General features: G+C 53.1%; 6 protein-coding genes across 6 annotated transcripts; 2 read left to right on the forward strand and 4 right to left on the reverse strand.

Moving 5' to 3' along the window:
* Positions 1-8,430: 8,430 nt before the first annotated feature.
* Positions 8,431-9,124, forward strand: MONBRDRAFT_25352 (uncharacterized protein; the record flags this gene model as incomplete). The annotated part of the gene is made up of 3 exons (XM_001745701.1): positions 8,431-8,610; positions 8,702-8,886; positions 8,947-9,124. 3 exons carry the CDS (start codon positions 8,431-8,433, stop codon positions 9,122-9,124), a joined length of 543 nt encoding a protein of 180 aa, XP_001745753.1.
* A 477-nt stretch (positions 9,125-9,601) lies between these two features.
* MONBRDRAFT_25353 (uncharacterized protein) lies at positions 9,602-12,626 on the reverse strand (the record flags this gene model as incomplete). Its single annotated transcript, XM_001745831.1, has 10 exons — positions 9,602-9,843; positions 10,420-10,521; positions 10,587-10,650; positions 10,730-10,783; positions 10,993-11,058; positions 11,476-11,574; positions 11,687-11,796; positions 11,894-11,996; positions 12,237-12,383; positions 12,498-12,626. The coding sequence occupies 10 exons, from the start codon at positions 12,624-12,626 to the stop codon at positions 9,602-9,604; spliced, it is 1,116 nt and encodes a 371-aa protein (XP_001745883.1).
* A 2,387-nt stretch (positions 12,627-15,013) lies between these two features.
* On the reverse strand, positions 15,014-19,896 carry MONBRDRAFT_25354 (uncharacterized protein; the record flags this gene model as incomplete). The annotated part of the gene is made up of 15 exons (XM_001745832.1): positions 15,014-15,131; positions 15,227-15,744; positions 15,817-15,999; positions 16,105-16,179; positions 16,273-16,367; positions 16,574-17,350; positions 17,472-17,650; positions 17,770-17,855; positions 17,952-18,080; positions 18,188-18,270; positions 18,384-18,533; positions 18,658-18,749; positions 18,889-18,958; positions 19,048-19,254; positions 19,689-19,896. The coding sequence occupies 15 exons, from the start codon at positions 19,894-19,896 to the stop codon at positions 15,014-15,016; spliced, it is 2,970 nt and encodes a 989-aa protein (XP_001745884.1).
* Positions 19,897-20,180: 284 nt separating this feature from the next.
* MONBRDRAFT_32379 (uncharacterized protein) lies at positions 20,181-21,574 on the reverse strand (the record flags this gene model as incomplete). Its single annotated transcript, XM_001745833.1, has 3 exons — positions 20,986-21,574; positions 20,677-20,802; positions 20,181-20,551 (listed from the first exon to the last, which is right to left on the reverse strand). Exons 1-3 carry the CDS (start codon positions 21,557-21,559, stop codon positions 20,181-20,183), a joined length of 1,071 nt encoding a protein of 356 aa, XP_001745885.1. The 5' UTR covers positions 21,560-21,574.
* A 220-nt stretch (positions 21,575-21,794) lies between these two features.
* On the forward strand, positions 21,795-23,217 carry MONBRDRAFT_25356 (uncharacterized protein; the record flags this gene model as incomplete). The annotated part of the gene is made up of 3 exons (XM_001745702.1): positions 21,795-21,935; positions 22,111-22,198; positions 22,325-23,217. 3 exons carry the CDS (start codon positions 21,795-21,797, stop codon positions 23,215-23,217), a joined length of 1,122 nt encoding a protein of 373 aa, XP_001745754.1.
* Positions 23,218-23,482: 265 nt separating this feature from the next.
* Positions 23,483-25,049, reverse strand: MONBRDRAFT_37033 (uncharacterized protein). The gene is made up of 3 exons (XM_001745834.1): positions 24,924-25,049; positions 24,628-24,778; positions 23,483-24,531 (listed from the first exon to the last, which is right to left on the reverse strand). Exons 2-3 carry the CDS (start codon positions 24,767-24,769, stop codon positions 23,636-23,638), a joined length of 1,038 nt encoding a protein of 345 aa, XP_001745886.1. The 5' UTR covers positions 24,770-24,778; positions 24,924-25,049; the 3' UTR covers positions 23,483-23,635.
* Between the last annotated feature and the right edge of the window lie 229 nt (positions 25,050-25,278).

A 25,278-nucleotide genomic window follows, 5' to 3' on the forward strand; every position in this document is an offset into this window, starting at 1 on the left:
CGTAATAGCATGCATGTCAATTCATCATCCACGCTCTTGTCGCACGACACCCTACAAGCAAACAGGAAACAGAAACTGGCAACAGGTCAACAGCAAAACGTATCCTAATTGGCCGTGTAGTAGACCACCAACTCAGGATAGATTTGCGTATTGTCAAACAAAATGATCTCGCGGCATTCCCCCGGCGGCGTGGCAATCACCGAGTCATATCTAAAGAGACACAGCAGGCGGGTCAATAGACAACCAAAGGCACTCTCTAGCACGCGAAACAACGGGTCATAGCTCAACGCACCGCTCGTTGTTAGGTGCATCAGGCAGGAGCTCAGGGGCCAGTGCACCGGGCGGAGGTGATGGATGAACAAAGGCATGGCCCAACAGTGCTCGTGTGATGATGAGCATCCGCTCATCGCTCGGGCCAAGCCGATTCAACCGACTTGGCGGGTCGGTATATCGGTGGCTCTACATTATGATAAGCGCTCATGAGAATACGCAGTAGCGACAGCAACACAGGACAACCGCTCAATGAGCACACCTTGCTGGGATGGTCTGCCAAGTAAACACCAAGACCGAATCGGTGTCCAGCGCTGCTGCCGGCAAAGCGATAGTCAAGGCCCAAGCGCACAATCTTGTCGCGCAACATTGCGTCAGGGGAGATGCCGTGGAGCAGCAGGCGCTCTTGACAGGATGCATCGCGAAGCAAGGCTGGACAGCCCGAAAACGCATCTACTGTGGCCGTTTGAAGCTGCGTGCAATGCTCCTGGTTCGTGATGCGGTGCAGCATCTCCCGTCGCTTGGCGCTGTAGCGTTCCCACAGCACGGGGTTTTGTACCCGCTCCACCCGCTGCACCTGAATGTTAGCTGGCCCTTGCCCATCAATGCTCAGCTGCTTCAGCAGCTCAGCAACCTAGTTGCACGGTACATCCGAATCAGACTTCATGCTCAAATAAGCATTGCATCAACAACGAACGCACCTCTGGGATAAGCTCGGGTGAATTGCGCAAAACTTCAATGGCTGGCCCGGCATGGGCGGCTACAGGTCGTTCTGCAATCTGCCGGCCGCTCAATAGGCTCGGCCGTTGTTTCGGATCTGTTGCAAGCAAGGCGCGCGTTTCCTTGTACAGTTCGCTCGTCGAATCGCACATCTGCATCAGAGACGCCAAAGTGAGTTCCAGTCACACGAGAGGCGCGGTTGGTTCTTCGTTGTGGGTCAATAGGTATCGCACTATCACCGACCTCAGTAGCCAGATGCGGAAAGCTGTAGACACCATCTCCCGCTGATAAATTCCATGTGCATCGATTCACGACCTCATCGCCCCGTGACTGAGCAGGTGGCACCGTTTGTGGGAACATGTAGGTGTTGTAGACAACGCAGCCGAAGGAAAAGGCATCTTGTGCTGGACGCGCCCCCACTCGACCCATTCCAAATAGCACTTCGGGTGCCACATAGCCCGCCGTGCCCGACGATGCAGTGGCCGTGCATGGTAGCATGGTGGCTTCAGCGGCGGCTTTGGCAATGTCAAAGTCCCCCAGCCGCACGACAGGTTGGTCCTCGTCACCGTCCAGCATGACATTGCTCAGCTTGACATCCCGATGCACCAGGCCCTTGCTATGCATAAACGCCAGGGCCGTGCGGAGCTGAGTCATCAGACTTGCAATCACGGTCGAGGTGGCCAGATGGTGCGCCCTACCGAGCCACTGCTGCAGATCCCCCTGGGTACACCATGGCTGCACCAAGTAGGCGCTGGGGTGGCCACTGTGTACGTCCACGAGCGCGCCAAGGACCGGAATGATGTGAGGGTGCTCAAGCTGGCGCATGGCGCGCAGTTCGCGGAGAAACGTCCGACACTGATCTTGTTTGTGTTGCTCAGCAAGTGCATACTCCTTCACAGCCAAATCTTGCTCAGGCCGATTCGGCAGTGCTGCGCGGGCTTTGTACACCTTGTGATTCTGGTTGTATTGGAGAGACAGCTGGCCCAGGCTGGAAAGCGTCAAACCCTGGCCTACTTCGGTCATGGCCTCCAAGATCAGACTGGCTGGAAGGTCGGGACCAAGCACTGTGCGGAGCCGCGCTCCCAGCGTGCTCTGCTCAGGGAGCAAAAAGACCAGCAGCGCTGGGAAGTGTTGGTGCAGCAGCTGGGCGAGCTCTGCGACGTGGTCCACGTGTGGCTGATTTGATAATTGTTGTCGTAAGGTATCCAGCCGCCCCTTCTTCTCTTGGAGCTTGTGTTCGAGGCTTGGACGCACATCTTCAGGCAGTTGTTGTAATACCGCACTGATAGTTTGAATCTCGGTCTGAAGTTTGGTTAGTTCCTCGTGGGCAGCAACCGATTCATCATCAACGCCTTGAGTCAAGCTGTTCACATGACTCATGCACGAGGTCAACACGGAGAGCGTCATGGCCTGCCAGTCGATCATGTCTTGCATCTGCTGCGCCAGAGCTTGCGACTCGTGGTGCACAAACGCCACGTACCAATCCTGATGCTCATAGTCTGGAGGTGGTTGCCACTGAGCAATTTGCTCGAGACCATTTTGCTCGAGCAGGCTCAGCTTCTCGTGAGCTTGGCACAGCTCCTCCCAGGCCTCCGGCAATGCCTCGGCTGGCGGCGGTGCACTCGCATCCACGCATTGCGCGCACTGCCGTAGCGTCTCCATGCGATGAATCGTGTCGGTGGTTCCCGCTCTTGCCACGGCGCCCAGGGCATCGATCAAGGCCAGCACGAGGCGCTTGAGGTTGCTGTTGGCGCTGGTGAGCAGCTCTTGACGCTTGGGTTCCACGCCGCTCAGAACGATGACTTTGCTCAGGGCCGCCGCTAGGTCGGTGGTTGGCGTTTTGGGCGCGATTACTGGCGTGGTGGGTGGAGCAGGGCACGCTGCCAGCACGGTCTGAAGTTCGAGAAGCACCGGCTGCAGCTCGAACCCAGTTGTGGCATCATGCAGCTCTTTCAGTATTGATTCTAGGTTGTCAGTGTTGGGGTCCAATTGCTTCAAGCGGTTGCTCAACGCTTCGGGCGCTTCCAGTGCCTGTTCAAGTGCGTTGAGAGCCTCGGTAATGATCGCCTGAAAGGCAGCCCAGTCAATGGCCGGAAACTCTGGTCGAGCTTTATCGATGGTCCTCTGTATATCCGCAATCACCGTTGCAAGATTGGGGTTTTGTTTGGCGGCACCGCTGATAAAGGCATCGAGGTGGGGGAGAGGATGGGTGTTGCGCGTGGGCAAGAGGGGCCTGAGCCAAGTGTCCACCGCCACCACAACAGAGGCCGTGGTCTAATGGAGGGTTGAGTGGTGCCATTGGTCGTGATTAGGTTGGATGAGGCCGTGGGGATTGGGGCAGTAAATGCATTGGGAAAGCAAGATGGGGGAGCAGGCTCACCTCGAGGGTGGGGGTGGTGGGCAGAGACGGCAGCCAGGCGGGAGGCGGTGCAGGTATGGGCGGAGCGAGGGATGCGGGTAGTTGTGATAGGCGAGCCTCGTGAGCAGCAAACACGGGCTCCAGCTTGTCGCCATGCCCGCATTGACGTCCGACATCGAGGGGCGTTTGACCACCCTGAGAACATGTGATTTGAGCGTGTGAGGTGGGCAGCGACGCGAGGGCTGAGTTGGGCGACGTACATTTGCTTTCTCAGAACAAAAGCAAGGTGACAATGCTTTAAAGTGTGCTTAAGACGCCAGGCGCGCGAGTGGTGTGCAAATAGAGCGGGCAGGTAGCAGGGGTCCGAAAGGAGGCGCGCTTGGAGAGAGAAAAAAATATAAAAGAAACGGCGCATGTGCCGGGTGCAAAAGTGAAGGCACGGCCACCGAAAGCCGCTTGGGCGTGCGAGAGAGGCAGAGGCGTGATGGCAAAGGGTGGAGTGGTGTGCCCGGATGGATCAGAAAAGGAGAGGACGGCAGGCGGAAGAGACCAGCGGGGCGCAGGGAGCATCGACAACGGGCAGACGCAAAGCGGGGAAGAAGAGGGATAGTGGGAAAGAAGAAAAGAAGCCAGGGGGGGAGAAAGGACGCGCACGGGTGGGTAGGGTGTAGCGGAGAGGAGGGACGGGGGCAAAGGCGACGGGCAGCGGGAGCAGGAGCAGCAGTCATAGGGGGGTAAAAGGGGGAAGAGAGAGGTACTGTACTGACGTTGGTCTTGGCTTTAGCATCAACACCGTGCTTCAACAGCATCTCCACCATCTTGACATGACCGTTATAGCAGGCCCTGTGCAGTGTTGTCCAGCCATGCTGTGGGATGATGCATCAGCATGACGTACAGCTCCAGCATCATCATCATCATCATCATCAATATCATCATCATCATCATCATCATCATGGGGTACAGGTGTACCATCATAGGGGGGTAAAGGGGGGAAGAGGGAGGTACTGTACTAACCCTGGCCTTGGCTTTAGTATCAACACCGTGCTTCAACAGCATCTCCACCACCTTGGCATGACCCCTACCGCTGGCCCAGTGCAGTGGTGTATCGCCATCCTGTGGGATGATGCATCAACATGACGTTCAGGTACAGCATCATCATCATCATGTGGTCCAGGTGCACCATCATAGGGGGGTAAAGCGGAGAAGAGGGAGGCACTGTACTGACGTTGTTCTTGGCTTCAGCATCAGCACCGTGCTTCAACAGCATCTCCACCACCTTGTCAAGACCGTATTGGCAGGCCCCGTGCAGTGGTGTTTCGCCACCATACTGTGGGACGATACAAACATGCAGGAGATGTCCCATGTTATACCATAACGTCACCCCATCCAGTGACATATTCTACCAATATCACACAACATCATACCAAACAGCATACGTACCGTATCTTTGTATTGGGCAGCATTTCGTATACGTTGTTGGTCCCAACTGGTCAACAGCTGCAGCGCCTCTTGTGGATCTGATGAATCGCACGCATAGTACAGCTGCCTTCCGTCATCACTCATGGTAACGGTATCTGTCTCCGCTTCACAATCCCGCTTCAAACCGCTTTGCTTGCTTCTCTATCCACCACTCATGAGCCCCCTCCAAGTACAACTCGTCTGACAATCCCAAATTCTGGGATTCGACAGGCGCGCGCCGTTTCCAAAACGGCAGCCGGTCAGCGGGCTTTTTGCTCTTCTCTGCCTGGTGCACCAAACGACCCAACTTTGGCCAACAGTTCTCGATGACAGTTGCGAGGACAGGGTACTTGGTTGCCCAGCGCACGTTGTCGACTGTGAGGCGAGATCAGTGGCCTCACCATTGAAAGCAAAAAAAATGGCAGCAGTGCTTTCAATCAAAACGATCTGGCGTCGCCGCAAGGCCCCGACCAGAAGAGTCCCGTGACAAACAGAAGCAATCAGCCACCACGCACACACAAAGCAAGACCCATCAAGCAGCCCTCCGACGCCGATGACGATACCAAGACTGCTGCCAAAAAAGGGCACCACCACCAAAAGGAAAAAGGCAACAGCAAGAAGCAAGAAGAAAAATGCAAAACAACATCCACACCTAGATAGAGAAAAAGTCATTGCAAGCAGAAAAGGAGCACCCAAGAACAAAACCAAAAAGCCGTTCCAAGGTACCAGTCACACAAAAAGGACGTTCGCACCACACTTGAACTACGTCACACAAGGGAGAAATTGAAGATAATGAACCACACATAAATATCAATAGCACCACACCTCAATGATCAAACCCAACCCCAAACGGCCAACGGCGGCAACAAGGGCAGCGGCAGCCAGGTGATATGCCAGTCGGGCTTCTGGACGACTGACGATCTTGAACAAACATACCAGATTATCACCCCATTGACTACCTACCACGCGGCCTTGGCCCGCGATCCCACCCCTTCTCAGGTGTGACGTCCCGCCCACCCATACCTCTTCAAGCTCCCGCCCACCCTTGCATGCCTCTGCGGCCCCCCCCTTCCTCTGACAAGAATATTTCTCTCTCTTCTTTTTGGTGTTCTGTTCAGAAAGTCAAAACAACAGTCATACAAGCAGATTTCAAAACGCCGTCAAACTTGAACGTACAACATGTACTGCCCCTTTGCCAGCGTCTGACTGCTTCCAAGCACGCTGTAGACTGTAAGGATGCTGCTTGCCCGTTATGAGCAGCTTCCAGAACACCGCAAACTGGGGCTTGTACGTGCACAAGCACCGCCTCGTTGGCAGCCAGGGCATTACAAGCCCGCCGGCTATCCGAGACAATCCCTCCAGTCATATCACCCCGCCTGGATGCCGGCGACCATTTCTGATGGCGAGCCTAGATTCCTGACAACTGAAACGAGCGGCCAGGTCAGATTCTCGCAGAGCAAGTGCAGCCCAGATCCTGACAGAGCGCCCACACCATTCAATGCCTCTGCCAGAAAAAAAAAGTATTTGAATCAAAATTTAATGTTCATGGCTGCTGAAGTCCCCCTATATCGGTTCGACACATTAAGCTGTGACACATGCTTCAAGCCACGGGCTACATGACGCATCCCAAAGTCGTAATATCGTAATACAGCATCGAACGAGCCGGTACGGGAAGATTTCACTTTGAATCCGGAGTTGAGGAGCAGCAGCCACGTGATCGTGCGCTTCACGCTCGTTAGCCAGTTGAGAAGTTGGTCAGTCGGTTGGTCGGACGAGTGCGAGGCGTGTTTACATTGTTGGTGCTTCTTGCCCTCCTTCTCGTGGTTCTCATATTTGCGCTTCCTCTTTGTTTCTCCTCAAGTGAGCCGGAATGTCGTGGCATCACCATCAGTATGAGCCGTTCAGGCAATCATTGGAGCAGTGTATCGACGCCCGTCGGTCTCGCAGAATAATTTTGGCAACCTTGAGTTTCATCGCTGCTTCCAGCTATGCCTTGATACCTTGACGACTGTCGAGGCATTGGTTGTCGATGCCTTCCCTCGCGTTGATCACTTCTCTTCAAAGCGCCTCTTGATCCAGCCGCACACAGGCACTGTATGGCGATCTTCATGCATGTTAGTCTCCCAGCGCGTCTGCAGGCGACGCGAGCATTGCCTCGAAGGCTCGCTCTGATGCAGGAATTACACATAAACCACTCTTTTTGAGGAAATAAAATTAGGCCAACCACAAGCGTCAGCCATTTTAATTCGTAGGTGCAGCTTGATTGGCGGCCGTTAGAGCAGCCACGCGGTCACCAAGGGTTTGTAGATCTCGGATATTGAACAATTGAGGATCCACGCGCCAGCCGACGCTACAGAGAACAGCAGCAGCACACCGCCACCGTCTGACCTGCTCCGCATGAAGCAAGCCTTGAACTGGCGCCATGTTGAAAAGTCTGATGAGAACAAGTCAATGCGAACAATGACATGGGAATCAGGTTCGCACCATTGGGATTTGAAGTTTGGTAGGAGCAAGGGGCACGGCTTGCGCGCAATAGCTCTGCAACCAGCTGTAACGTGACACAGATTCATCGGTAAGCCAGCTTGCCTCTGCAACCAGGACCACAAATAAAAAAAGAAAGGCCCACCTCCAGCTCGATGCGAGCCTTGCAAAGCAGCAGATTCAAGGGTCGTGCACCCAGCTACCACAGCAGATCATCAGGCATCAGTCGCAGGTGCAGCAGAACAGCGAGAAGTACGGCATCGCGGTGAACAGCTTACACGATCTCTCACATCCGGATCGGCACCGTGCCGCAAGAGTTTGTGGATGCTCTCTCTGGCAGAGAAGGGAGCGCAGGCTAGATGGAGTGGCGTTTGGCCGCGCTAATTATGATCAATTTTTGGAAACATGAGGCATGTTTTCGTTTTTTTTTTGGAAGCGGGCGTGGGTGGGTGGGAGTGAGCGTCGAATGTGCCGGGGTAAAGCTAAAGAAACGCCCACGGAAAGCCGTTTGAACGCGCGAGGGAGGCAGAGGCGCGATGGCAAGAGATGGGGTAGTGCTCGGTTTCAAGTCACAACATCAAGAAAAAGGAGAGCGAGGACGGTGGGCGGAAGCGACCAGCAAGAAAAAGGGCGGGGGGCATGGAGCACCGACAAAGCGCGGACGCAAAACGGGGGAAGAAGAGGGATGGCGGGAAAGAAGAAAAAAAGCCAGCACTTTTGTATTGGGCAGCACGTCGAATACGTTGTTGGTCCCAACTGGTCAACAGCTGCAGCGCCTCTTGTGGATCTGATGAACGACATGCATTGAACAGCTGCTCCCCATCAGCACCCATGGTAACGGTATCTCTCTATTCACCATCCGCTTCAACCGCTTTTTTGCTTCTCTAGCCACCGCCAATCTCATGAGCCCCCTCCAAGTACAACTCGTCTGACAACCCAAAATTCGGACTAGGCTCGCGCAGTTTCCAAAACGGCAGTCGGTCAGCGGGTCTTGCTCTTCCCTGCCTGATGCAACAAACAACTCACCTTTGGCAAACAGTTCTCGGTGACAGCCGCGAGTCCAGGTGTACTTGGTTGCCCAAGCGCACGTTGTCGACTGTGCAGCGAGATCAGTGGCACTTAAAAAAAAAAAAGTGGCAGCGATGCTTTCAACCAAAAACGCTCTGGCGTTGCCACAAGACCCCGACCAGGAGAGTCCCGTAACAAGCGCAAGCGATCAGTCACCACGCACACAAGCAAGACACGTCGAGCAACCCGCCGATGCCGACATCGAGACCGATGCCAAAGAGGGAAAAAAGGAACAAGAGGTTCAAAGCAAAATGGTAAACGGCATAAGCCGACGAAGAGGGAAAATGCAAAAGAACAAACACATTTCACAACACCTTCAAACTTTTTTTTCGGTCATGCGAGCAGATTGCAAAGCGCCGGCAAACTGGAACTTGTGTGTACACTTGGACTGCCTTTTTGCCTGCCATGAACGCTGAAAAGCATCCCAAGCCCTTTGGCCACCCCAATCCAACCCCTCCGGCTATATCAAACCTATTCCCATTCAACTCACGTTCAGGGCCTAACAGATCGTCCATGCCAATCAGTACTGGGTAAGCACGCCGAGCTCGGGGGAGTCTCACAAACATTGCCTGCTCTCCTCGTGGACCTAGTGCTCGCTTTTACACTACCTTGTATTCTTCGCTGGAAGCGTCCTCAAGACTCGGCAGCCAGAGCCACCGCAAGGGCAGCCAAAACAGTCAGCACCATCAGCCCCGTCACGAGGATCTCGAGCCGCATCAAACTCGCTCCGGCTCGCGCAAGGAGAAGCGGAGCAAGCGCGAGCACTAAAAGGGCAAAAAAAGCACAAGACACCTATCATTGCGAGCGTGCCTCGCGCTTGCACCAAAACCTTTTCTCAAATGCCCAACTGGCCGGCGAGCGTGATGAGCACAATGACGTGATTTCTTTGCTGCTCAAAGTAGCAGCTGTCCCGACTCCGATATCAAGGCGCTGTCTATACATGCTGTCTCAGTCAACGCTGGATCGATCTCTTGTGATGTCATAATGCCAGTATCACAGTCAAATGCGTCGAAATAGATTGAGGAATTGAGGGCCGATCGTCGCCCGCCGGCTTCTCGGCGGCGCTCTTAAGGCTGAGCTAGCGCCTCTCGCGCAGCCGACGATCCATAGCTTGCGACACCATGACTGGCTTGGACAAGGCTTCCTCAATTACGCCTACATACAGCTCGGCGATGACGTCGTCAATGTCATCGTTGGCATCAAGTCAGTCTCAACCTCAAGATATATTAGAGGGCCCACGGGCACCTACCCCTGGATGCTGGAGTTTTTGACCCGAGACGATTGGATGACCACGTGCTTTTGGACCACTTGCTGCACGCCGGTCTGTCCCTTTGAGGTTTTGCTTTTTTGAATATCAACCTCCACGCCTGCCAGCTTTGTCAGGCCGGCGCCGTTGATAACCTTGACGAGGGCAACGAATCCCCCCCCCCCCTCCCCCATTTCCCTGACGGCCAGATTGGAAGCGGTAGGAGGAGTACGATCAAAGCCTACCCCGTCCAACTTTTAGATGGCCGAGTACAATGGGGCGTTGTTGTCTGGCTTTGAACGTTGGCCTGGAAGAGCGCCCCGACAGGCGCCGGGGCGAGTCACTGCACCTCGTCCACAGATGTTACTTGAGAGGCGGTTTTATGAGCAGGATCAATGTTATTCTTTCCGCAATAGTTCTCAAGCGTGAGGTACTCGTCGGTAAAAGCAAATAAAAAGCCGGACGATGCAAATTGTTACAACCTTGACCGTGGCTTCCTTGGTAGAATTCACCCCCATCTTTATGGCCATCTTTTCTTCCATCTCCACATGGCAAGGACTACCCGACCCTTTGCGTACATCAAGCCGCAAGCAGAAAAGTTGCGTCGATTTCACAACAAGAGCAATGCACCAGAGCAGCAGATTGTTGTTCCTGAGTTTCAGCACACTTGACTGTTTGAACGCAAATATCGTCGCTGCTTCGTCATGCATCAGACATCAATTGTTGCGCTGGGGCGTTCCTTGAACAAAACTTGTGTCATCACAGGATTAGGCTCGAAAGCATCGCGTGAGGATAGAATGCAAATCGTGAAACGCACAGTCCTCAAAGGCATTTGGCTCCATGCGCCATCCAGCACTAAAGAGGATACCCAGTGATGCCTTGCAACGCCTGTTTTTCTCGGCCAAAAGAACGGCTTGGGCTATCGTCAATCGATACCGTCGTGAGGAAAACACATAGCACGAGCGCGGACAAGTGCTATCCCACCTTCTGGATTGGAGCTGTGGTACGTGCCGGGCTTGCGACTGGCACAAAGCAATCTGATGATCAACTAAATAAGGTTGAAAACAGAAGCATTCAATAAGTGAGACAGGCCATTGGGAATGAGGCCTAGTTGTTGTATCTCTAACCTGCTGATTAGTCTGCGGGCGACTGAGTTGATAGCTGAGTGGGCTTTGATTTGTCTAAGATGTCAAATAGCATGGCTGTAAGTGAGACTAATTGACTTAAAGAAGATGAGCGAAAAGCAACATGATCCATCACAAACGCTTTTAAAGCGCGGGTCAGAAAGTAGGCTGATCAAGCACGTTTGGTGCCACTGGAAGCAGCTTGCGACAAATGAGCAAAAGAAGGCTGTGGTTTTCAACTCGTATCCAAGTTGTTGCGGGCTAACCTCGTTCAGTGCATCCGCATCTACACCATGATTCAGAAGCATGTCCACAATAGCCAGGTGCTCAGACTGTGAAGCAACATGAAGTGCAGCCACCATTTCCTGTCAAGTCGCCCAAATCGAAATATCCACTTCTGTGAGCCTCGTTCTCAAGCATATCCACACGCAATGCCCAAAAGGGTCTGCTTGAAGGAAAAGGGTACAGCTCAAGGGCACATGCGTACGTACGAAAAAAAAGAGTATTCAGGTAAAACTTACCTTGCTATGAGCCTTCAAGCCAGCGTCATGCGTTAAGAGCATCTCCACCACCTCGGTACGACCATCAGAGCATGCCTTGTGCAATAGTGAACAGCCAAACTTTGTGGCCGATTGAATGCAACCAACAGCATAACGAAACATAGTTTGAGACATCCAAGTACACCATGGTCGGCTAGGCTGGCTGTTTCAAACACGAAGTGTGTTTGAAAAAGATAAAGGCCGACGGACCTGGTCTCTGGCGACAATATCAGCCCCTTTCTTCATCAGCACCTCCAGCATTCCCACGTGGTTATAAACATAAGCACAGCACAGTGGCGTGCAACCAAGCTGAAGACGAAATGCCGTCGTGGTCGCCGGAAAGCACACGCGCACAGCCTGGTCAGTTGTACGACTGTCGCGCAAAAAGAATACACATGAAAAAAACCGAGATATAGCTAACGTTGCTTTTGGCTTCAATGTCGGCGCCATGCTTCAGCAGGGTCTCTGCCACCTTCACGTGATTCTTATCGGCAGCCACATGCAACGGCGTCATGCCAAACTGTGGGGTGGCTTGCATGCATCAGCAACGTGTCACAAGCGTACATCATAGTCAGATGTACAGGCCCACGCACTCAAACGCAAGAGCAGGACACAGAGAATTGCTAACTAGCCTCATTCTTGGCATCAATATCAGCGCCACGGTTCAGCAGGGTCTCTGCTACCTCTACGTGATTCCTCAGGCAAGCCTCGTGCAATGGCGTGTAGCCATACTAAGGAATTTAGCATTTTTGTCAGTTCTACAGACTGGCACACTCAAATCCCACTCAATAAAAAGAAGCAGAAAAATAGTGTCTTGCCTCCTCCCTGGTGTCGATATCAGCGCCATGCTTCAGCAAGGTCTCTGCGACCTCAACGAGATTATTTATGCAAGCCTGGTGCAACGGCGTGAAGCCATACTAAGGAAGATAGCATTCAGTTAGGTTGTACACGCTGGCGCACTCAAAACGCACCTGCGGACCTGCGGACCTGTGGAAAGAAACAGAGAAATGCTGACTTGCCTTATTCCTGGCTTCAATATCAGCGCCTTGCTTCAGCAGGATTTCTACCAGATCCACTTGATTATGTAAGCAAGCGTAGTACAATGGCGTGTTGTCATTCTGAGGGATTCAGCAAGACACAACACACCACGCATGTACAGCCTTGTTAGTTTCACAGTCTGGCGTACTCAAAACACACCCAACAGAGCAAAACACAGTGAAGCGCCAACTAACGTTGTTCTTGGCTTCAATGTTAGCGCCATGCTTCAGCAAGGTCTCTGCCACCTCAACGTGATTCCTATTGGCAGCCACATACAACGGCGTCATCACCAAACTGTGGAGTGGCTTGCATGCACCAGACATGTATCACAAGCGTACATCATGGTCAGATGTACAGGCCCACGCACTCAAACGCAAGAGCAGGACACAGAGAATTGCTAACTAGCCTCATTCTTGGCATCAATATCAGCGCCACGGTTCAGCAGGGTCTCTGCTACCTCTACGTGATTCCTCAGGCAAGCCTCGTGCAATGGCGTGTAGCCATACTAAGGAATTTAGCATTTTTGTCAGTTCTACAGACTGGCACACTCAAATCCCACTCAATAAAAAGAAGCAGAAAAATAGTGTCTTGCCTCCTCCCTGGTGTCGATATCAGCGCCATGCTTCAGCAAGGTCTCTGCGACCTCAACGAGATTATTTATGCAAGCCTGGTGCAACGGCGTGAAGCCATACTAAGGAAGATAGCATTCAGTTAGGTTGTACACGCTGGCGCACTCAAAACGCACCTGCGGACCTGCGGACCTGTGGAAAGAAACAGAGAAATGCTGACTTGCCTTATTCCTGGCTTCAATATCAGCGCCTTGCTTCAGCAGGATTTCTACCAGATCCACTTGATTATGTAAGCAAGCGTAGTACAATGGCGTGTTGTCATTCTGAGGGATTCAGCAAGACACAACACACCATGCATGAACAGCCTGGTCAGTTGCACATGCTGGCGTACATGAAATGATAACATTATACTTTTAGCAGCAACAAAGAAGGGCAAACTTGCCTCGTCCTTGTTCTCGATATTAGCGCCATGCTTCAGCGACATGGCCACTGCTTCGATGCAATCGCCAAAGCAAGTCAAGTGCACTGGCTGAATGAACTGCGATTCTTTTTCAGCATGTCACGTGAATGCAGTTTGCATGAGCACAAGTGAGTTGTTCGTCCCCTAAAATAAGCATCGACTCACACAAAACCCAGTGTTGTTGAAATTGGTAGCAGATCAAACGTGCTTCAAATCTAGTAGCGCCTCTGTTCTACGTGAATCGGAAAAACCACTCAAAAAAATCATGAACAGCTTCCCCCCCCATCGGAGAATCTCAGCTAAAGTGGCCCAGATGAACTTGCTTTCGAGCTGACGAAGCACCAAAACTGCTAAGAAGGATACCTGGCGACAAGCCAAACGCCTAGCAGTAAAAGAAAGCTGTACCAAAGAGAACAACATGTGCAGAACAAACCACTCCAAACCCCGTCCTCGTCCTCGACTCGAAATTCCGCTTCAAAAATGCCACTCGAGACCGTGGGAAATGACGATCTAAGGGATCTGTGCGCCCAAAATAGACGATGACGTTTCAATCTTCTGTTTTAAGAAAAAGGCATGTTTTTTGTGGATCAATAGATTCCTTTCAAGCACAACTTATCGGCTTTAGTAATTACTAAAAATCGAAAACGAGTGTAACTCGATACTTACTGAAGTTTAGTAAGTGATGGCAAATATCGGTCAACCCAAGCACTTATCTATCTGGATTTACTAAAGAGGCATCGATAAGTTCGAACTTATCAAGAGTACTTATCGTTTTTGATCGTTTTCGATTACTTATCGATTGCACTCCTCACATCAGAAAAAGCACTTATTTTCGATTTTCACGAGCCTTGGAAGGAATCTAATGCCACATGCCGCTTGGGCGCTGCATCGCAATGGCATCAAGCAGCACTAGCAGCACTACGGCCCTCGCCGAGTTGAGGAAGTACGAGGTTTCCACCAGCTTCATGGACGCTCAAGCCCCCTCCCTCTTCCTATTCTGCGCCAAACGACTCACCTGGCCAACGGTCTCGGGTGACAGTTGCGAAGGCAGATATACTTTGTCGTCCAAGCGCACGCTTACGTCTGTGAGGCGAGATCAGTAGCCTTACAATAAAACCAAAAAGTGGCAGCGATGCTCTCAACCAAAGCGTTCTGGCGTTGCCACAGACCTCGACCAGGAGAGTCACGTACCACGCACGAGCGATCAACCACCACACACAAAGCAAAACACGTCGAACAGCCCGCTGACGAGCATGAAAAATGAAAAATGCATTGATTGACATGGGATGTTCAACCTGTTTTTTTTTTTTTTTTTTTTTTTCAGGAGGGGTTCATGTTGTTGTGACGTCTAAAAATCGTCAAAACGGTCATACGAGCAAATTTCGCTATAAAACTGACACATCGGGGAACTGTACTCGACGTTGTGCGCCTGCCGCTTCCCGTCGAGGAACCTTCTCGTACACAATGTGTGTGTTCAATTACCGGATTATCTGTACGGTCCCGCTGACCATATGTGACATTAAATTTTTTTTCTTTTGGATGTTTCCCATCCTGTTTTCTATCGCTTTCTCCTGTGAGAGAATTGCGACCGCTTTACTGTTTCAGCTCAAGTTGTCTTTCAATAGTATTTCACAAAGAGACGGGGGGTGATTGGAACAGTCCCACGAAAGAATACAAGCCTTCATTGTCGGCGTACGAAGATGGCGTGCGAGTTCCAGTTCGAAACGTTATCGTTACTGAATCCCCAGTTGTGGGCATTGATGGCGTAGATATCGTCCCCCGAGACAACCCCAGCGTAGCTAGATAAGTGAAGCAAAAGCACAACATTCAGGTCAGCACATGGTTTTGAATCAGTTCACTATGTCACGTAAACAGAGCAGGGCGTTGAACATACCCAGCACCGAGGCCACCGTTTGTGAGACAGTTCGTGCTTGAATGAGGCTGTAAGACACCCCAGCCCACGATGGCACCAGCATAGCCTGAGTAAAGGTTCCCGCAACCTGCGATGGCTGTGTAAGAGATGGTCTCATCGGGTACAAACATGCCAAATTTTGTGTTGGCACACTCCACATATAAGCCGTTGTTAATCGAGGTGCTATCCAGGTTTGCAATGCCACCAAAGAGCTTGGCACCATCGGTGACGGCCTCACATTTGTAAATCACGCTGTGCAGCGAATCATACTGCGTTGGATGACGCCAGCCAAGGTTCTTGCTCGGGTCGTTGACCGACCGAATCATCACATCCGAAAAAGGCACACCGACATAAGCTGGGCCCAACGCATTGATGTCAGCCATGGTTTCCGTGCTCCCCACCAGGCTGGCATGACGCCAGGCATCCCAATTTTTGCTGTTGAGCGTGGCGTCGTTGCCCTTGACAATGGCCACCAGCGTCCAACCGCCTGACTCAGTCGTCTGCGCCACAGTGTAACGTTATCTTAATGCCAAGGTTCAACAAGTGCCATCGCAAGTTGAACCGGAACGTACCATGTCGCAGTAAACCTTGCTAGAAAACAGTGAGTCTTGGGCCCGGTTGAACAGCCAGTAGCTGCCGGAGGTGGTCTGTCCAAACAGCTGCTGGGCACTCCGGCAATCGGAAGCCGCAGCCAGCTCACTGGATCCGTCTCCACCCATGTCCGTCACGCTGCCTTGAGTAAACTCGCACCAAACCTAGGTCGGGCCCGAGGCCATCGTGAAGGACATCGTGTCAGTTATATCTAACCATGAGTTCTTCGATGATGGCAATTAGCGCCGCAGCAGTTGATGTTCTCTCACCTGCACCGGCGTGGCTGCCAGTGTCCGACGTAGCCAATATTTGCCAGAGGTGGTTGCTTGAAACTCAAAAGCCAGCTGCTCACACGAAAGACCAGCCGTCGCTGCGGTGCTTCCGTTGCCGGCGTTCCAAAAAGCTGATATGGATACACGATCTGGCAAGTGGCGAACCCAAGCACCGTGGGCCTTGAAATTGGCCACTTTGGCGTTACCAGCGCCCCACCAGTGTGCGTTGATGGCGTACAAATGAGTACCGGAAGAGACGTCTACATACCCGCCTAGCAAAGAGCCGAAGGAGTTGTTGAGATAAATGCTTGTTACAAAGTGATTGAGCAATGGCTGTGTAAAACCGAGAGAGCGTCGCACGCAAAACAGCACGAGCTAGGCGGTTCTGCAACGAGCAAGATATGACCCAACGCGCAATACGACAAAGAGGGGAACACAACATCAAATGCCAGCCTGTATCACTGACCAAACATGCCAAAGTTTGTCAGACAATGAACGCGGATTCCATCATCCGAACCATAGGTCCGAGTACCGTTAACAGCTATGCCGTATCCAAATACACCAAGGGCATGGTTGCGATTGGCACCGCTGCATCCAAAACGGGTATACGAACTTGTTCCCGTCGTGTCTGGTACCAAGAAGCCATAGCGCCGCTCAGCTACTGCGCTACACATGCGCATGCTAGTAATGAAATCACCGTCGCCGCTTCCCCAGTACTCCAAATCAGTGGGTGAGCCTGCAAGCAGGATCCCGTTGTCGCGGAAACGGCACTCGTTCACGATGACCTGGGTAGATGGTTCAGTGCTGGGCATGTGATAGGCGAGTAATCGTGTTGGCATGGCAAGAGAGCGAATCATCACGTCCTCCACTTCCGCCGAGTAGTAGCCGGTTCCTAAGCCGTTTGCGTCTGCGGTATCGAAAATTTGATTCAGGTACACGCCATACTTGAGGTTGCGCCAGTTGCGTGAGTTGAGGGTACCGTCGAGCGCGCCTGATTTGGCCGTCAACTCCCAACCACCACCAAGCGACTTTTGATCGCAAAACACTTCGCGAGCTTCGTTGTACTTTGTATCCCACACCCAAGCACTGGTACTCTTGAGGGCGGCATGGGGAAAGAACATCTTGATGTGGCTGCAGCTGCGTGACCAGCGCTTGGCAGTGGTACCGTCTGAGCCCAAGCTGACTCCGGCGGCAGACATGTCACACCACACTGGCATTGCTTGCCCGGGTCCAGGTGTCTCATCTGTTCAGGCGCCGTCCGGGAATGAGAAGATCCAAGATTCACAAACAAACAACCGAACAAACCAGCAATCCACCCCTGAGCAAATTTAGGTCCAAATAATGGAAAAAGAACAGGCACTCACCAGCAAAGATCCATCGCAGGCCCGAGTCGGAAAAACCAAAGCGCTCCTTGATAGTCTGGCACGACAAGCCAGCCCGAATCTTGCTTGAGCCGTCCCCACCCCAACTCACGGGCGCGTGGTCACGCAAAAAAACACCGTGAGAATTCCACGCATTTGTGTAATTGTTGCCGGCACTCCACCTAAACCGCACAAACACCAGAGGAAACACTTCAGGGTAAGGCTTTTTGTGGCAGCTCAAGCGATGAATGGTCATTTTGCCTCGAGTTCACCACGCAAAAACGAGCAGATACAAATATACCAGTGAGCATTAAGAGCATAAACATCATCTCCACTTGAGCCGGGCCTAAGGCTGTAACCCGAACCGACGCCAAAATTGGTGACACACTGTTTGCATCAGGAAGTGGACCAGAGATGAGATGCAGAGCGAAATTGCTGGATAGCATCGCAATGACACCAAGCGAGGTGCGAATGTGAGCAAACCTCAAAAATGTTATCACGTTGAGTATCCGTATCTTGCACCGTGGGACCAAGGGAGGCCGGGATAGCAGCTCCAACCACCCCCAGCGAATGCCCGGTGACGATTGAGGGGCAACCTAGGTAGCCCGAATACTAGGTAAGACGGCATGTTGAGAAATCGTCGTGTTATGCAGCATGAGTGCGTTCGCAGGTGGTCGTAATATCGAAGTGGAGACGACGCAGCTCAACTCCAGACTCACATTCAAGGCGGTGGTATCGCCCAGCAACATGCCATATTTGAGTCGAGTGCAGCCCCGGTAGTGGTTGTTGCCGTAAGGGGCACCTGATCAAAACAGCAACATGGCATACCAGGACAGTGAGCACCCAACTCAAGTCGAGTGTCACCCTTATTGCAGCCGCTGCATATCCAAGGACCGGCACGGTTGCGAAACTGACCTGGGTAGTCGAGATTATGCACAGCACCAAACAGTAGCTGGCCGTCATCGACGGAATTACAGGCTCGAACAACACTCCTCAAATTAGCATGTTGGGTGGGGTGGCGCCAGCCCATGTTGCGATCCGGAGCGGTCAGCGAGCGCACCATGACTAAAAAAGACCACGGGGCATGAATAGAACGGTTTCGGAAGGCCAGTCTGTCGAAGCGTATAGAAAGGACGAGACGCTGAGGTGCGCATTGTCCTGGTTGGTGCCTTGCAAGTATCAGACTCACCGTCGGTGAACGGCGTGGTGCTATAAGCAGGGCCAAGCGCATTTTCGTCGCTCAAGCTAGCAGTGGATCCGATCTCGTCGCCATCGCGCCATCTGAGAAAGTAGAAACGAAGCAACATTAAAAAAAAAAAAAAAAAAAAAAAAAAAACAGATTTGGCTAGGTGAATGACCAAGCTCAAACAGACAATCGCAACGCTCCTTCCACGCGGAAACCGTGACTTGATTTACGTACTGGGCAGTGTTGAGGCCGTTCATAACTGCGTCCTGGCCCTTGACCTTGGCCACCAGCGTCCAGCCGCCGCCTGATTTTGATGAGCAAGCGGTGTCGCGAGACCTCACGTGAACATGTCACACTTCATCCCAAATGCAAAAGCAAGTCGGCGTGATGTACCTTCCGTCTCCATGTCGCAATAGACTAGGGCGGGCAGGGCGTTTTCAGCTTCGATCCAGTAGACACCACTGATATGAGGCGCGCGCTCTGGAAAATACTGCAGGATCGAACTGCAGGACACGGCCGGCGAAGAGGAGCTCGAGCCCGAGCCAGTGAATTGGCCATCAAAGACGCAATACTCCTGGACTTTAGTGTTCGTGGCATCAGCTGCCAACCATATCGAGTGACCCATGCACGTGAGACATTTGGACGAGTACCACAACAGCACTGACTGCCGTCAACAAAAGAGGGAGGGCCGGTGGGCAGTACGCACTCGGGTCAAGATTGAGGCCTGCGTTGATCCAATAAAGCCCACGCTCGGTGTGGGTGCGTTTGAAGAAACGCTGCAACATGCCACAACTCACGGCGGGCGCGTGAACGCTGCCGTCACCACCGGCAGAAAAGCGCGAAGCAGATTGGATGCAGTACTCCTGGTGGAGCACTTCGCCCTCTCGCTGAATCCAATAGAGGCCATCTGTCGTGACGGCCACACGCTCGCACCCGGCCGCGGGCAAGCTCGGAGTTATACCGCCTGCGTATGCAAAGCTGAAATCAGTCCGACGCAGACGGCGGGAAAGACCAACGCTATTCAATTTCAATACCTAGTTGTGTGCGTAGCTCTGATAGCTCTTGGATCACGTCGATCCCATTCAGCAGAAGACGTGCATGACCACCCTTTGATGAGCTGTTGATAATGAGGTTCCCGTCCAGATCGACCTCTATGATGGCCCCATCGCTGGCCAAAGCAGTGTGAACCATTGCCTGGTCCATCACCACAAGCAGACTGCACACAACCCAAAGCAGCTTCATGGCAACCTGGCACATCAATACTATCATCACGGGGAAGGTTCACATGTCAAAAAAAAAAAAAAAAAAAAATCCGTGTGGTTGCACAAACACAAAATTGACATTTGGATGTTACATGGATGGATGGATTCTTTTTTGGAAACTTCTTCCTGCTTTTAGAAAGGAGGTTTTGAATTTTTTTTTTCTTCTGATCCCAGGCGCGATCCTCGGCCCCTCAGCTCGGATGTGATGCCTGTTGTCAAGCACAGAGGTCTACGCCTAGACGCAGCGCGCGGCGATGATCGCTGTTAGGCTTCCTTGGGGGCAGCCGCAAGGGCTGCAGCAACGTCGACATAGGTTCTGCGAACAAAGTGATGCAGCTCGTTGTCCATTTCAGACTCGCAGCCAAACGTCTGTGTCTCTAGATCGCTGCACCATGCGTTGTCGCCGGGTAGCTTGTTGATCTGGTAGTGCACGCCATTCCAAGTATTGATGCCGTGAAAAAAGCGAAAGTAGAGGTTGGGGGGGTTGTCCCACACGCCGGAAGGGACCTTGGCCCGACGAATATCCATGATGAAGAACGAATCCTCTGATTTCCCTTGGGCGCGGTATTGGATGGGCGCCACAGTAGGGGTCTTGAAGACCATCACCGTGCCCTCAATACCGAAACCGCTTTTCGCTGAGCAAAAGGGACCAAGACCAAGGACAATGAGAACGATGGCAGTCATGCAGGCGGGGAGGAAAGGGCGCTCGCATTCGGCACGGAATTGGCACGCAGGGTTCGGTGATCGGTGTGGCACGCACGGGCATAAACGTAGCTGCTGTTCTTGGCAAAAAAGTAACGAATTTGAGACTTGATGGTCATGGCGTGCTTGTGCTCGCTTGCCATCTTCTCTGCCTTTAACCGCATGTATTGGCGCTCGTGCCAGTCTAATGAAAGGGGGCCACGGGGGCAAAATGATTAGAGGCAAAAGGCAGAGAAGGGTGGAGCGGTGGAGCGGCGAGGGATGAGGGGGTGAGGTGGAGCGCAACCACGGAGGAAACGAAAGAGGCCGGAGACCGAGAGCGTCAAGGGGCGTGAACAAAGGCAACAAACAACCAGGCGATCCGTACCGTCGTCATCCCATTGCACCCATACACCGCCCAGGGGCACGGCGTTGATGCCAATGTTGCGCAAATCGCCCAGCGTATATCGACCAGGCTCAATGCGCACCTCGACGACGCAATGCGGGGGCTCGCTCATGATGCCGGGGCTCGCCTCGGACAGCCAAGCGGCGGGCGGCCCGGTGAGGGTGTAGTTGGGCGAGTCGTTGATGACAACGAGAACCTTGCGAGCGGCTGATTGATGAGCAAAAGAGAGCATCGAGTGCCGGGCAAAGTATTCGTGGGCCTGATCCTTGCCCGTGATCATGAGCGCAAACATGGTGGGGTGGGTCGGGGTTTCCTCGTAGTTGGCCGCCAAGGCTTGTTCCGGCACAATCTCAAGCTTTGGAATGGCGCCCTCCTCCCCTGGCGCGGCAGGCGCATATTTGATGGAGAAGCGCACGGAAGGGCAGTCTGAAAAGCTCACGGGGGCATCCGGCACCTCGTGAATCTCGCCCATGGCCGGACGGTGCCAAATCGCGACTGACACCAAACCCAGCCAGACCAGCCTCGCCCTCAAGCCCACCCGTACAGCACGTCCCATCCCGCTCCGTCTCCCTATCACCTCAAACAACACGCTGCCAGACACATAAAATGACACCTAACACAACGTCGTCAACGCCGCCAACGCCGCATCACACACACCATGTGAGAAACAGAGAAGAGAGAGAGAGAGAGAGAGAGAGAGAGATCTTAGCAAAAAAGGTTAATCTCTCTCTCCTCATATTTGCGTATCTAAACTCCTCTAAAATTGAACCGTGCTCTTCAAAAATTTGTACATGTATCTATCTCAACATCTCTCCTCTCTCTCAACAACTCTCTCTCTCTCTCAACAACTCTCTCTCTCTCTCTCAACATCTCTCTCTCTCTCTAAACATCTCTCTCTCCGCAGGCCCCGCTTCCACGCGTCAAGCGGCGAGGTGTGTGGTGATGACGGACAGCTTGGGGACCTGACGTGCAGCCGAGCCGTGGTAGGGCGGTCGAGAGAAGACACCATTGAAGGGACAGCTTTGGTACATGTGGTTGGGTCGAGCCCGCTGGATGGAGAGGTCGGGGAGACCTCGGCCTGGTGCCATGAGTGTGGCACCGCGACAGCTTGCCCTCGGGGTGTTTCTGTTGGGTCTGTTGTTCTTGTTCTACTTGATCCCGGGACCGGCGCCGTCGGCGCCCTCGAGTAACCCGGGTACGTGTGCCGCACAGACGGTCTGGTCCCCGCTCGCTAGGTGACCGTCTGCCACGTCTGCGCGCTGATCGTTTGTTCCTTGCCGCCGTGTTGGTATCGATTGCGTGCATGCGTGCGTGCGTGCAGAAGCAGAGCGGTGGTCGGTGCGCGGTCGAGCCGTATCGGAGGAACTTCACATGGTCTGGGCACCGCCCCGGGCGACTCACAGCAAGGACGCCTGTCCACGTTTGCCACCGGCCGCCTGCACCGAACTGGCCAAGAACTTCAGCTTGGTGGTCCCCTCTTTTATCGCGTCTGCCGACGCCACCGCCACCTGGCTGCGACACACGCTAGAGCGCCTAGGTCACAGCCTGGTCACCCAGGAGCGGTATTGCCCGGCCGAAGTCATTTTTGTGGTGGCCGGCGTTGACACGAACGAACAAGCCAATACTGTGCGCGATTGCCTCACACGCACCTTGACTGCCAGTCGCCTCCCCTCGGCCCTCACGGTCCTCACGCGCCCCGGAGTTCACTATGCCGGCGCCAATCGCAACCTGGGCGTCAACCACGCCACTCGCCGCTTTGTCATGCTTTCCGATGACGATGATTCATGGCACCCCCGCCGAACGCTCTACCTGGTAAACGCGGTCACCTCCGACACCATCCTGCTCACGCACAACTTCTACATCACCCGCCGCAACCTGCAGTGGACCCCCCTTACCTGGGACATCAATGCACCACCCGCCTACATCACTCGGGCCAACACCGAGGTGGCCTTGCGTCCTGCCTGTGCCGAGCCGCGCTGCGCCTTTGTGCACCACGGGTATCCCACGGTGCGCCGGGATGCTTGGCATTGGACGCCGGCCCGGGAAGACTTGGCACGGGGTCAGGATGTCGACTTTCTTCTTCGCCTCTACCATTACTGTGAAACGCATCTACCCTCGGGGACCGAGTTTTACCGCCACATCAACGCCTCCCTCCTCGTCTACTACTACGACTGGAAGCATCCAGCCTTTTATGTCGAAGAGCCTCTGGCTTAATTTCATCCCCCTGCCATTTCTCCTCGCTCTTGCAACCCCCCCCTTTCCTCCCTTGCACTCGTGCAGTGTGAACACGGAGACAGTGTCTCAGGCGAGAAATTGGAGGGGGAAAGGGGCGACGCTGCGTTTGATTTCCTTCCGGTCCATCTTTTCTCACCCCCACCCCCCTTTGTATCTGCCTCGTTTCCCCGCTTCTCACATGAAATAATAAGATCTTGATCTTGCTTGATATCAGAATCTGATTACTCTTGTCTCTCTTGTTGTTCAAGACTAAGGTTCAATTGGGGGTTCACTCGGACCGCCTTTGTTGTTCTGAAATTTCACAACCCAGGCGTAAGAGTCCCCGAGTTAATGCACATGCCAATCAAAAACACTAAACGAGTATAATAGACCGCATCTCGGCACCAATCGCAAAAGGCTACGCGGACAGGGGATAGGCGATATAGACGTGACGAAACTGCCAGTCCGCAAAATACGCAATCAAGGACGCATTAATGTGGCGGAAAAACTTCGTGTCGGCCGGCAAGCGAGCTTCCCAATATCGATAAGCTCGGACAAGAAACTCTGCATCCTCGCCCAAGCGCAAGTCTTCCCGTGGTCGTGTGGCATTCCAAATGCTGCGGCGCACGACCGCATGCCCGTGACAAGCATAATAGCAGGCAGGCCTCGAGCAATTTGGACGAATTAACCCCAATCCCGTATTGGCGTGGTCAATGACAGTCGGCGGCTCGATAAGGTTCCAGTTGGCTGGTACCCAAGGCGAGTTGCGCTGCACCAACAGAAACGTATGCGTGAGGATCAATGTCTCCTCATCCACAGTGTTGACCAGGTGCTCCATCTTGTGCGGGTGCCACATATCGTCGCCGTCAGAAAGCACGATAAACGGGCGAGTCGCCGCGTCTGCCCCTGCGTTGCGATTGGCCCCAGCAAAGTGTATGCCGGGCCGCACTAGAATCCGCAGCTCAGAAAGTATCCTGCTCGCCTTAAAGGCCTCCCGCAAGCAGCTTCGAAGCTCGGTCGCCAGCCTGTGCGACGACACATTAGACAAGACAAAGATGACCTCGGCTGGGCAATACCGCTCTTGGTTTGCAAGACTTTGCACAACCCGCTCCAAGGCCGTGCTTGGCCAAGTGCTTTTTGCCATTGAATCTTGATCAATGTGTGCTGGAATGACCACCGAAAACTTCTCCGCGACCTTCGTGCATCTTGCACGACGCACCGGTGGGCATGTGCCACGGCGGATCCGAGATGCAAACCAAGAGACCCCAATTTCCTCAGCAAATTCAACCCCGACTTTCCTCCAATATGCAGCGGCTGCTTGCGACAGCATGAAAACACACAGGCGCAGGTGAGACTCTGACTCAACAGACATTTGCTGGGTGCTTCCCCACCGCACGGAACCTCACGCACCGGCATCTGGTGTTGGCACCACCACCTCCTCCACCACCGGCGGCTCGTCTTCTTTTCCCATCAGCATCCAGGTAAAGACCACGCCAAACAAGAACAGCAACATGATCTTGCAAATACCCTGCCGTAGCGATCTCCCCTCCATTTCTGTCAGCTGCAAGAGCAGAGAGAGAGAGAGAGAGAACAAGCGCGCACAGGAGGGGAGGGCGAACACATTCAGTTGAGAGCCAAAAAGTAACGCGGTTGGAATGGGGGATAGGTGGCCACATCGAGGTTTGCCGCTGCATATAAGTTCCTACCTCAGACCCAGATGCTCACCCGGGGATTTCTCTCTTCCCCCCCAGAGCCAGAGCTGGGAGTGTACCCCCCGCTTCCGGTCAAGTTCTCCTCTCGCTTCCTTAACTTCTCTCTTTTTTATTTTTCTTTTCTGATGACTTGCTCAAAAATCTTGAGATCCACGAGGGTATGCCCCCGTTTGCTTATTCTTTTGTTTCCTGTTGTTACATGTGGTAGTTCTGCTATTTCTTTATTTCTTTGCTTTTTTTCTCTCATCTCTCTCTCTAAATCTCTCTCTCTAAATCTCTCTCTAAATCTCTCTCTAAATCTCTAAATCTCTCTCTCTTTCAAGGCTAAATCTTTCACGTCACTAGTGTG

This window comes from Monosiga brevicollis, genomic scaffold (genome assembly GCF_000002865.3).
Source record: "Monosiga brevicollis MX1 MONBRscaffold_10 genomic scaffold, whole genome shotgun sequence".
Taxonomy (NCBI): Eukaryota; class Choanoflagellata; order Craspedida; family Salpingoecidae; genus Monosiga; species Monosiga brevicollis.

Coding starts and splice junctions, on each gene's coding strand:
- MONBRDRAFT_37033 (XM_001745834.1), bottom strand. CDS start 24,769: ATGGAGGGGAGATCGCTACGGCAGGGTATTTGCAAGATCATGTTGCTG. Junction 24,532..24,627: donor GGTGCCAACACCAGATGCCG/GTGCGTGAGGTT, acceptor TGTCGCAAGCAG/CCGCTGCATATTGGAGGAAA.